At 45.0% G+C, this 13,106-nt stretch overlaps 1 protein-coding gene across 1 annotated transcript in view; it reads right to left on the bottom strand.

Moving 5' to 3' along the window:
* The window catches only part of TARBP2 (TARBP2 subunit of RISC loading complex), a 272,258-nt gene that overhangs the window by 70,267 nt on the left and 188,885 nt on the right, over positions 1-13,106 (bottom strand). Inside the window, exon 6 of the mRNA XM_044083924.1 lies at positions 4,013-4,140. Within this exon, the coding sequence (XP_043939859.1) occupies positions 4,013-4,140 (128 nt within the window). The remainder of the gene's footprint in view (positions 1-4,012; positions 4,141-13,106) is intronic.

Below are 13,106 nucleotides of genomic sequence, written 5' to 3'. Positions count from 1 at the left end.
AGTACGATTTTTGAAGAGAAATTTGTGAGTCAGGGACTCTGTAGTACCTGTCAGGTTTTCTGGGAGCAGGAGGTAAAGTATCAGCAGTTAGACTGGATTCCATAAAGACATCATCCACAACATCCAAAACAGGAGGGATAGCTAAGGGTCTGTGCTGTGGTAAATTTAAAAATTCCCTGAGTCTATTTTTGGACTGAGGGTAATCCTGGCATTCCCAATGGAAATGCTCTCTCAAAGTATATAGGGTTTCACCAAAAGAAAAATCCTCTGGAGGGGAAGCAGAAGGAATGGATTCCTCTGCATCTGAATCCTCATAAGTAGATAAGGGCATGTCTTCATAATCAGAAACCTCAGAGGCATCAGACTCTTGGTCAGATAAAACTGACAAGTCTCTTTTTTCTTTTAGCAGGAGAAGGCTGGCTTTCCCCTAATCAGCATGATAAGGTTTTCCGCCATTTTAAGCATCTGTGATTGTGGCAAGGAAGCAGGCGCTTGAGTTAGGGTCATCGTTTTTTTAGGCGTAGCTCATACTCTTGGCCTTAGAAACTCAGTAGTTTTAGAAAGAACTGAAGACGTGAAAGAAGCTGGTTTGTGTCGAATATTGGTAGTGCGAAGAACTTCCTCACTAGCCGGTTCCTGCACAGCGGCTCTGGATCCATCCAAGGTAGAGACATCCACAGGTTCCGTTGTCAAAGAAGAGTCTCGCAGCATACCGAACTCCGAACGGGCCTTGGTAGCGGCCTGCAAATCCATCAAAGTGAATATCAGGGGCTGCGAAAGCACCTCACTGAGTACCGGCGAACTGGTGACTAGCTTAACGGAAGCATCAACAGCAGTTTTAGACCTGTGCGGTCTGTCTCTGTCTTTATCCTTATGTTTTTTCAGAAGATTGGTAGTCAGATGGCTTACCGAAGCCATTTCGGAATACGGAGATCGAGAATGAAAGTATTTAGCTAAAATAACGGCCCGACGACAAATAGTTCGGGGGTTGAACAAAGCACAAAACCGGCAGTGAGGTACATCGTGGTCTAGGCCTAAACAGGTGACGCACTAAGAATGGAAATCTTGGTGTGGTATTTGCTTTCCACAGGCGAGACAATTGTTAACTTTTTCTGACATCGGTTAGAGCAAGAAAAAAGGATCCCCAATGGGGTACTTAGCTTTAGAAGACTTCAACTTCAATTTTGGAAAAGAAAACTCAGGTAGAGGCTGACCGGCAACTCAGGTAGAGGCTGACCGGCACTCTTGCGAACTGCTTTTGCTTCGGGCTCCTCGGCAAGAAAGACTGATGTAATCGCGTCGGCTGCCTGTTTTTATACCACTGACAACCTGACGTCAGTCCTGAAGCGACAGCAACAGACGCAGAAATACTAAGTCTCTGGTATTTGGGCCAACTGAGGGCTACCCCTGGCAGGATAACCCAAGTGTGATGACTGCAACAGTGAAACACGAAGAACATCAATACTTACAGGGGAGGAATGAGGTTTAAAAGAAGGCAGGATTTGAATGAGCTATGTAATGTTTGATCGTCAGTGACCGGGTAGATTATACGTGATGTATAACGTTTGCAACTAAAATGATGTTGATACAGTCTATGAAGTAAAATACTTGCAATTAGGACTATGTCAATATGGTTTGTTTTCATTTAAATAAATGTATGGTTGCCTATGTCAAAAGTGATAACTTAATAAAGATGCTTCTTGTTAATAAAAAAAATTCATGCCATCAACAAAATATTTTTTTCACACATTACATATCAGGATGTTACTCCTAATACAAAGTTCAGTTTACTGGATGTTTCACTTGGAAATGTTTTAAGTTCCTTCCTCTAAAGTTCAGAAGATGTTTGACGATGCCAAACAGGACAGTAAATGTAGTGGATCAGATGGTCATTATCCCAGCATATGTCTACAGCACAGACATAAAATGCATGCACACAGACTGCATCACAATGTTCTGTGACTTTTCTGGCATATCTGCAGTGGCAACTCCTTCTAGTTTATGACTTTCATGCAAACTTCCTCCATGTAGACTTTCATCCAAATGTAGAGCGGAATGGCATGATCGTGCACAAGGCCATTATAGAGGAGTGGGATCTTAAGGGTCAACTAGCTGGTGGAAGCATGAGGACAGAAACATAACAGGGAGGTAATCTTTGTACCCAGCCTCATTTTGGTAGCAAATGTAAATCAGTAAAGCCTGGATCACTACATGCTCCAGGTCAACAGTCAGAGCAGGTCAGGCAGGTCCCATCAACAGTGGAACAGCTTCACCCAGTCACAGGTACTTTGATTGCAGGAGAGGAATGAAGAGGAAAGCTGGCAGGAAAAAAGCATCAACATTCAATAAACACTCACCACTACTTTACCAGTGGTTGACCAAGTGCCCAACATAATGAACAGGATGCCAAAGGTTTAAGTACACAGTAAACAAGTTAATTAAACAACAGGTGATATTTTTCTTAATAGCAAAGGATCAGGTGCAGTTTGCTTTCATTTAACAGTATGTGTAACTTAGAGCAAAGGAGAGGATCACTGATAGAACAGACAGTCAAAATAAGGGAAGCCACCTCTAGTAGAAGACTTGTAACGAGTGGTGTACCCCAAGGATTGATCTTGAGGCCTCTGCTGTTTGGGATATAATTTTCTGAGGTACAAGCCAAAACCAGTGGTCTGTGGCTGACCAAGTTTGCAGACGACTTCAAGCTGGGTGTTGTCAAACTCCCCTAGTGATGTGAACATCCTCCAAGAGGGCCTTACCCAAACAAATGACTGGTGCCAGAAGCATGGCCTCAAACTGAATGACAAGAAATGCTTTATTATCCCCTTTAGGGAAAATGGAGTCCCCACTAATTATCACATTAACAACAATGTACTAAGCATGCAATCAGTTGTGAGGGACTTGGGCACCCAAGTTGACAGCAACCTGACTTTTGACCACCATGTTGCCTCCGTTGTACAGAGGGCTTTCTACATGACCCACTTCATAAGTAAGGGTATTTCATCCAGAAACAAGGCGGTCATAACATCTCTGTACTCCTCCCTTATCAGACCCATTATTGAGTACAATGCCCCCTTCAGCATGTACCTTGCCAAGCACATGCAGCAGCTGGAGAGACCACAAAGGTTCCTGACCAGGAAACCCGGGGTCTCAATCACCTGCCTATACTGATAGGCTAAAAGCCCTGTCCCTCTACTCAGTCTCGTACAGACTGCTCAGACGTGACCTGTGTCTGGCATACAAGGCCATCTCAGACCCAGCCTTGATGGAGTTGCTGCATATCTGTAAGTCAAACTCCACTCGTGCAACCTGCATGCAAGGCTGCAACGTGGTCTCTGACATTAACAGAACTTGTCAGCAGGATAGATGCCTGTCCCAAAGATTCTCCCATCTATGAAATAGAATCTCTCTCCATGTAAAGCATAGTACCTCTCTATCCCTCTTTAAGAGGAACCTGGACAACTGGATGGAAAACAGAAAATACACCCCTGGGGTCTCGCCTGTGTCCCTGCTGGACAGGGGAAACAGATGCTGACTTTGTGAGAACATGGGCAAAATTCTTGGCTAGGTTTATAAGGGCCTCCATCTCAATAGCCTAATATCCTATGAACCTACGAGTCCAGGAAAACATTCTTTACTATTTGAGACAGTCCAGCGAGTATTACATTACATTAGAAAATGGGCACATTTTTCTACCCAGTTTTTCAAAAGGGAGTAGGTGCCTCAGGCTGCCTCAAAGCTAGACAGATTTCACTGGTCAGAGTATGTTACATGAATTCATGTGTGTGAGTACAGGGGGGATTTTAACAGACAAGAGTAATAAGTAGAATTCAAAACATTGTCTCTCCTAACTGGTACTTACTGCTCACCACATACTGAATTATCAAGAAAACAAAGCAAAGATTTAGGCTCTACAACATTCAGACACTAAACTGTCATTAATAACAGACTAAATAAAAGGAATAAGCTGCCATAGCTAACACAGCAGAAATGCTTCAGTCTGGGCACTCACCATGGAAAACTGGTCTTCATCTGCCTCAGCTTCATTACCCTCTCGTTGATCGACTGGAATGCTGTGGATTCGAGACAACATTTTTGCTGCAGCATTTCGTTTTGCCAGCTTCTTTGATGTGCCACTTCCTACAGTAAATTTGGGGGAAAAACAGGTCTCACAAAGAAGGACCACACTGTTACCTCCCCATCACTGACCCAAACACCAGGCTAAAACCGTAAAACAAATTAGTTGTGATTTGAAAAGTGAGGATTTAGTTGCTTCTGCACTTAATGGGTAAAGCACTCCACCCCCAAATTACATGTACAATTGCATTCAATTTGGAACAAGAAATAGGAAAAAGTGATTAAGAGACTGAAAAAGATCTATTAGAGTATTACAGTCAAACTAGTGTTAACTGCCTGTGAACATCTAAAGTGCGCATAAGAAACCACTTCTAACTTAGCACTTCAGAGAAAAAGCACCTTGTTTAATTTAGTTAGAAACACTGTACAATCTACTTTAGATGTAACTGAATGATATGTTTTCTATAAAACTGTTTCTGTGGAAAGCTGTACAATGTTTTTGTACATCAAACTTGCAGGTTAGAAATTCTTTAGAAATACTGTTTTAAAAGACAAAAAAAGTATGCAGAGGCAGACCCAAAGATCTCTGAAGCTACCTTTTCCAACATAAAGTTAAAAATCTAGTTTGACCATAGTTAGGCAAACCTGAGATGTACAAACCACTTAATAAAGAATTTTACCATGGAATCACTGGAAATTAGTGGGAACAATGACAAGTAACCAAACAGGAGATGCAGGCCTGTACTATGTAATACTAAAATTCAGATCCAGAGAAATGATGTTAATGTTGAAAACTTTTTTTAGAAACCTAACTAGGCCACAGTGAAAAGCATTTCCACTTGGAAGTCTTCCTCGTGGTACGTCTTCTTGCTCCCGGCTTCAACACAGATAATCTAGTATTTCTACTAATGTATCAAAACCAATTCCTCTAAATACATAGGTTAATATATTTGAGGCAAGTGCACAATTCTCAGCTTTGTTGCTGTGATAGCAATCTCCTCAAGTGAAATGTAGATGCTGGGTGCATAAGCAAGGTGTAATACTCATGCCTGGATCAATTGGATGGATTTAAAATCAAGTTCTCCTTGTCTGATCTTGTTTTGAGTAATAACTTCTGAAAAAGTAGAATAGGAGGGAGGCAATGTAAACAGGATAGTCGATTCAGGGAAGGAAAATTAATCCGTCTTCTACAATTATTGACAGTAACACAGAAAGCAGAACTATTGAGGCAGAGCAGTAGCAAATGCTGCAGTAAGGGTCTACCAAAGGTGTTTCCTCACTAAATATTATTGTTGGGATGTTTTTATGTCCAGTTGTCATCTTATGGACAAAGGACATGTTACTGCTCAGCAAATTTGCCAGGAGAATGCCCTTCCCTGAAAGATAAACTGCTTGACCATTTTGTGCCATCCTCTATTTAGCCCATTCATTCCATAATTCCTGCCATCTTAGGATACACTGTGCCAGAAGCAAAAACTGGGGATCACAACTGTCATCTAGTATGGGCTTGCATATTTTTTAATGTTGCCGTTGACTGGAAGACACAGTACAATGCCTACTACACCAGACCTTTATCTCTGCAAAGAATACTTACAGATTCATAGGTCAACACTAGGCTATTGATCCAGAGAACCATTAATAGCCTAATCACAATTCCTCAAATCATAGGTACCCACTGACCTACTAATTTCTACCTTGGTTTGACCTCTTTTAGTGAGGGCTTGAGAGGCCAGATCCAGGGTGCGTTTACAATTGTCCATCCATTCATCCAGGTTATGCTTAATGAGGGTCAACGAGCCGCTGTGCTTTACATCCAAAGGAAGTCTTTTCCATAAGAGATTCTCTGGGATGTGTGTGTGTATATAATATATATACATACATATATATATATCTATATCTATATATATATATCTATATATACATATCTATATATATATATATATATATATATATATATATATATATATATAATATACATATCTATATATATATATATATCTATATCTATATATATATATATATATATATATATATATAGAGAGAGAGAGAGAGATAAAATCTTGCTAGCAGGTCTTATTTATGTTTCATTGGAAAGTTAAGATATCTTGAGTGGGTGTTGAGGGACTTATTAGTTTGTGGATGTGCAAGAAGAACTGGATTTTTCAAGCTCTGTAAGCTAGACACAAGTCACCTCTCAAGAGTCTGCAAGAATCAGAAAACAGAAAGAATGTGCTTTAAGGCAGTCTCAAGCTGCATCATATGCTTAAGACAGGTACATATCAAAGGAGCCATTACACTCTGCTCTGGGAGTGATTAGGCAGAAGAAGTAACAGGGATGATAGCTTCCTGGGAGAAATACATCTGGTGATAAGATTGGCAATGGATACACAGTGATCAAAGGATAGTTTGCTGTCTACCAAAGTGTCCAGGTCCCCAACGGCTGAGTTAACTTTCAAAAGATTGTTACCTATGTGGTAGGTGCACAGGTGCCCTGTTTTGTCTGGAGACACAATGCTGCATTCTTGGCAATTATTTTAAAGCAATGGTCCAAGTCCACTTATTGGTGCATGTTAGCCCCTCCAGAAGAATATGGAGATCAGGTGGGGAGTCAAGGATAACTCCCAAGCCTGCAGTCATCTGCAAACTGTCAGCCAGAGGCCCTTGATGTGAGCCTTGATATTAGGAAAAGTAAATACCAAAACAGAAGTGGTCCCAAGACTAATCCATGAGGGACACCACTAGTAACTACACTTTTCAAACAGAGCATGGTGCCCATGCTAACAGATTGTGTCAGTTAGCCAGTTTGCTATTCGGTAGATAACAGAGTGACTTACATTTAGTTTGATTAGCTCACTGATAATGTCAGAATGTGGGATGTTATCAAATGCCTTGGTCAGGTTCAGGAAGGCAGTGTGAACTGATTTGTCAGAGTCGAATGTATCTGTGACTTGTTCAAAGAAGCCCACCAGGTTCAGTAGGCAGGATCTGCTTTTAACAAAGCCAAACTGGCTTGGGTCTATGGCTTGCAGATTGCCTATGTCCCTGTCAATAAGTTCCATAATGATGCATTCCATTTTTTTGCAGATAAGGTTGGTGAGGCTTATAGATAAATAAGTTATGTACTCACCATAATGTTCCATCTGAGTAGTTATACTTCATTTTTCTGCAACCTGTGGGTATACGGATCCGTATCGGATCCGAGCCAGCAACTTTTTTCTAGCAACTGCTCCAAGCTCTGAGCTCCTCCCCTTACCCATAATGCCCTACCATCTCCTATCTTCCCTCAGATCGAGTTTGCTGCAACTAACAATATATATATGCAACTCAACCCAATAGCCAACCTGAAAACAGGATAAGGTCTGGGGGAGGGAATGTTGCAGAAAAATGAAGTATAACTACTCAGATGGAACATTATGGTGAATACATAACTTCTTTATCTGAAGTAGTTAACTTAATTTTATCTGCAACCTGTGGGACAGAGCCCCCAGCTACTCCGATCCTGGGAGGCCCTTATGGAAGGATATTCCTGAGCACCGCAGAGACAAAGGATGCTCTACCCCTTGAAATCAGATCCAATTTGTAAAGGGAAATGAAGGTATGTGAATTGACCCAAGTCGCTGCTGCACAAATATCATCCAAAGGTACCCTGGACCAAAAAGCAGCAGAAGTCACCATGGACCTGGTACAGTGAGCCTTAACTATACCAGGAGGAGATGAACCTTTTGCTTTGTAGGCATGTGAAATGCAAAGAGTGATCCATCTGGCTAAAGAAACTTTAGAAATAGCTTTACCCATAAACGCTTTGGAAAAGGAAACAAACAATTGGTCAGTCTTGCGGAAAGACTTCGTTCTATGAAGATAAAAACGAAGTTGTCTATGAACATCCAACAAATGGGAGTTTGTATTCACCTTTATTTTGAAAGTTGGGAAAGAAAACGGGCAGATTAATGGACTGGTTCAGGTTTGCTTCAGATGTCACTTTAGGTAAGAAGGAAAGGTTAGTATGAAGGGAAACCCTATCCTTATGGAAGACCAAATATGGAGGCACGGCAGACAGAGCTTGAAGCTCAGAAACTCTCTTAGCCGATGTGATGGCGACTAGGAAAGCTGTCTTCCAGGACAAAAAATTTAAGTCCACCTAAGCTGCGGGTTCAAAAGGAGGGGCTATCAATGCCTGTAAAACAAAAGTAAGGTCCCAAGGAGGTACAGAATTCTTGACAGGGGGCCGTAACAGAAACGTACCTTTAAGAAAAGCCTTACACATCCTAGAGGAGGCTAAGGCCATGTCGTCTTCACCAATGTGAAAACTGGAAATGGCTGCCAATTGTACTTTCACTGTGGAGGAACTAGCTCCTTGCTGAAAAATACTAGACAGGAAGTCCAACACCGCTGGAACAGGGGCTGTAAAGGGATCCATTTCTCTTTGTGAAGCCCAAATGGAAAAGCACTTCCATTTACTGCAATATAGTTTCCTAGTGGAGTCTTTAAGAGAGGCCACCAGAATGAATTTTACCTGGGATGAAAGACCAGGAGTCCTGGCGATTAACGGAACTGGAGAAACCAAGCTGTTAGCTTGAGGCTGCCCAGATCGGGCGGATGTGCCCCCGACGGATGGGAAATTAGATCCGGGCAGGGATCCAGAACCCACAGGGGAGCTAGGAGATGAGACCAAAGGAATGGGAACAAAACCTGATGAGGCCAGAATGGGACAATGAGGATCACTTTGCACCGTAGTCGGCAAGCTTTCTGAAGAAACTTCGGAATGAGAGGTAAAGATGGACAAGCATACAGAAGCCCAGGGGGTCAAACATTGACTAGAGCATCTCTGGGGACTTCCCCTGGTGAGGGAATCAGAGTGAAGAACTCACTGCACTTCGCGTTGGAAGGAGATGCGAAGAGATCGCAGCAAGGCTGACCCCAAGCCAGGAAAATCTCCTCCGCTACTGACTGTTTCAGAGACCACTCATAAGGCATCAGAATGGCCCGGCTCAATCTGTCTGCTAAAATGTTGGAGCGCCCCGGGATGTGTGTTGCTATCAGACACCGACAGGTGGAAATCGCCCATTCCCACACTCTAATGGCCTCGCGACATAGAGGGTAGGATCTGGTTCCCCCTGCTCGTTGATACACCAGAAGACAGACATGTTGTCTGACTGAATTGCAATCAATCCGAGAGGGAGGACTGTGTGAAAGGCTTCTAACTCTAAAAGCACTGCCCTCATCTCTAGAACATTTATGTGCAAATTGGTCTCTGTCTGGGACCACATGCCTTGGAGTGTCCTTCCCGAACAGTGTCCCCTCCACCCGAGTTGGGAGGCATCCATGGTCACTGTGGTTTCGATTGGGGGTGATGCAAATGGGAGTCCTTTTGTTATCTCCAGTGAAGTTAACCACCAAAGAAGAGATGTCCTGCAGATGTGACTGATCTTGATCGGAAATTCCATGGGTAGATCTAGCCAAGACCACTGAACAGCCAGAGTCCATTGAAGAACCCGCATGTGAAGGCGCACATATGGGAGAATAGATATGGCGGCAGCCATGGAGCCCAGAGCCCAGAGAACCTTGCTCACCTTTGAAGACTTGGAGTTCGCTATCTGAGCTACGTGGCCCCTGAGATGTAGAATCCTGTCTGGAGTTAGGAACACCTTCATCTGCAAAGTGTCTAACCATGCCCCAATGAAGTCTAGAATTTGTACTGGTTGCAAATGGGATTTGTGAACATTGACTGTAATTCCCAGTAGGTCTGCTAACCGAATGAAATAATCTCGGGCCAGACACAAGTGATGCTTGTGCGCAGTGAAGAGCCAGTCGTCCAGGTATGGAAACACCTGAATACCCTGAAGCCTCAGGTGAGCCGCTACAACTGCCATTACCTCGGTGAACACCCTGGGGGCTGTGGTGAGACCAAAGGGTAGGGCTCTGAACTGAAAGTGACTGTCTCCCAGCCAGAAGCGCAGAAACCTCCTGGAGCTTCTGTGTATCTTGATGTGGTAGTAAGCATCCTGAAGGTCTAACGAGCACATCCAGTCGCACTCTAGGAGATAAGGTAGAATGAACTTGTAGGGTGACCATCCGGAATTTCTGTTTTGCTACAGACAGGTTTAATGTTGACAGGTCTAGAATGGGCCTGAGGTCCCCCGACTTTTTTGGCACCAAAAAGAACCTTGAGTAGATGCCTAATCCGGACTGATCGGGGGGGGGCCTTTTCGATGGCTCGTTTGAAGCAGCTTTGAAACCTCTAAAGCTGCGGCCTCCCTGTGTGTGGGTGGACCATCCGGGAGGTGTTTTGTAACATTTGGAGGGGAAATGAAAGGAATAGAGTAACCTCTGGATATTATCTGAAGAACCCAGCGATCTGTCGTAATGGACTCTCATGCCGCTGGGTGTAAGGACAATCGTCCCCCGACTGCCTCCAGAGTAGGACAGTCGGGCAACCCCTCAGGGCTGCTGACCGGATCTATCAGAGAAGGGTTCCCTAGACCCAAAATTCCTGGGACCTCTGGGTCAGCGTCAATCCTGCCCCCCTCTGCCTCTGGGGGAATAGCTGTCCTGAGAATCCCGGGAAAAATGAGATTTTCGGAACCACATCTTCTTCTGCCCTCTTTGATTCCTAGAGAAGGACCGATGAGGGTTACAGAAGTGGACTCCGATGGCAGACAAAGTCTTCCCATCCTTTTTGCTCTGGACAAGTGTGTCACGTACTGTCTTCCCAAAGAGGGAAGAACCGTCGTAGGGAGAGTTGATAAATGATGCCTTGAAAGGGACCGCGAACTGACACAATCTGAGCCATGCATGACACCTCATGGCTATGCCTGTCCCAGCCGCTCTAGCTGCTCCTTCCGTGGCATGGGAAAGTAGCCGCATAGATGTATTCGAGACTGACTTCAGAGTAGACATTTTCACAGAGAACAGCTGTCTGCCCTGCAGCGATAAAGACTCTGGGGGCGACTCAGCGAATTCCGAAGCTGAAGTCGAATCACATGTGCCAAATAATTCAGCGCACGGATAGAAAAAGTCGCTGATGAGTATACGCGCTTCCCAAACCTATCCACCGACTTGGACTCCTTGTCTGGAGGGTGGACTAAGGATCTCTCCTGTGCTAGTTCCTTCTTTGTGGCCACTGCAACCAACATAGCATCAACTGGGGCTCCTTTCGACCAGGGTTGTCTATCAGAAGGAGGAGATAAAACCTTGTCAGGATGTTTGGGGATGGGCTCTACTAGAGGTGTCTGGCTCCTTCCATGCCCTCGTGGTGATGAGGTCCACCAAGGGGTCTGCTGGTGGGGACACCCAGGAAGTAGATGGGCCCATGCCAAAGGCCTCCAGGAATAATGACTCATCCCCAGAAGGTTTTGGGGCTGACTAACCTCCCCTCTGATGGAGGATCTCCATAATTTCTCCGAAGGAAACGTCTTCGGGAGGTGACCTGGGGGAACCTTCTCCTTCATCTAAGTCAGTGTCAGTGGGGAGGGACTCGGGGGAGTCCAAGTGCCTCCTTTTGCACTTGCGCTTGCGGTGGCCCTCTTCAGTGGGACTTTCAGAAGGGGATCCGTGAGCCGCAGGGGGTTCCTCGGGGAAAATTACCTGGGGATCCTCTGGCACGGGCTGTTCCTGAGACAGGATGAAGGGAGTCGTCGCCAAATCCAGGGGGGCCTGGGTGGTATCCAAGGGGATGGGCTGGGGTCTCAATCCCTGGGAGAGAACCCTTTCCACCACTTCGAAGGCCGAGGGAGAAGTCCTCCCCGGATCCGAAGCGGGGACGGGAGCTGAAGACAGGGTAGCCTAAGGTCCGAGGGAACGCATCGGGTCTGAAAGGGTCAGAGCCGAAGAATCCATTCCCCTGGGTCCGACTCCTTGTCCACGGTTCTGAGAGTCACTCGGATCCGAACAAGTCAGATCAGAGGAACTCAAGGTAACAGCCGGAGTCGAGGTTGGAGGAACCCTCGGCGATGAGCTACCAGCTCTGAAAAACCTTGGATCCAAGAGCCCCGAAGTCGAAGCACGGATCGGGGAAGGAGAGATGGGGTGGAAAAGAGGCATGGAGGTTGCCCATCCAGAGGGAGGGGGACCTGGCAAGACTCCCATCTGAACTTGGGTCTGAAGAAATCTCCACATCATCCTGTCCGATAAGCTCAGAGTCGACCTCGAAGAGGCCACCGACTCAGATCTGGCTAGTCTGCGCAGAGGGGTGGAGGGCCTCACATCCGAATGTTCCAACGGCTCTGGTGAGAAACGCGGCGACCAGAGCCAAGGAGAAACAGGCCTCATGGTCTTAGATGGAGGGCTGAGAAAAAGCTCCCTGTCTGGGGATCTCTTACGATGCCTTTCTTTTGTTTCCCTTTCTTCTCTGCGTCTTTCCTTTTCCTTCTCTTTTTCTTTATCTTTGTCAGACTCACTGACTGAAGATCTGTCCTTCGAGGACCCATCGCCAGATGAAGAGGAAGGTTGAGTCTCTGTCTGGGGTGGTGCACTAGCGACCAAGGCTGAGGCAGAACTCAGCATGGCAACAGGAAGAAGGCCTTTGGTAACTAGCTTGGCCTTATGATCCCTAAGGACCCTATGGTTGAAACCTGAACAGACAGCACACTGAGTGGATAAATGTGCCACTCCTAAGCATATCACACACAGAGTGTGACCATCGGCAGGGGAAAGCTTATGGCCACACTCTGTACATTTTTTGAACACAGGCTTTGGCTGGTCAGCCACAGTCTTGCACTCAAAGGTATAAGTACTACGTTCCCAAAAAAAACCACACACACACAGGTAGGGGAAGGGCAGGCCTAACTACTACTCTAATACAAAAAACTTTTTTTTTTTTTTTTTACACTAACGAGCAAACAAGTTACTACAGAAGGGGAGGAAGGGTAATCAGAGACAAGCACACCTAGATATAAGCAAAAGTTTCCACTTACTATCCCTTTTTAGACCATGATGCACACTACTGGCACGGCAAACAAGATATGAGGGAAGATAGGAAACGGTAGGGCATTATGGGAAAGGGAATGAGCTTGGAGCTTGGAGCAGATGCC

Source organism: Protopterus annectens, chromosome 9.part0 (assembly GCF_019279795.1).
Source record: "Protopterus annectens isolate FY-2018-M chromosome 9.part0, PAN1.0, whole genome shotgun sequence".
NCBI classification, from domain to species: domain Eukaryota; kingdom Metazoa; phylum Chordata; order Ceratodontiformes; family Protopteridae; genus Protopterus; species Protopterus annectens.
This window is presented reverse-complemented; position numbering and strand designations above follow the sequence as displayed.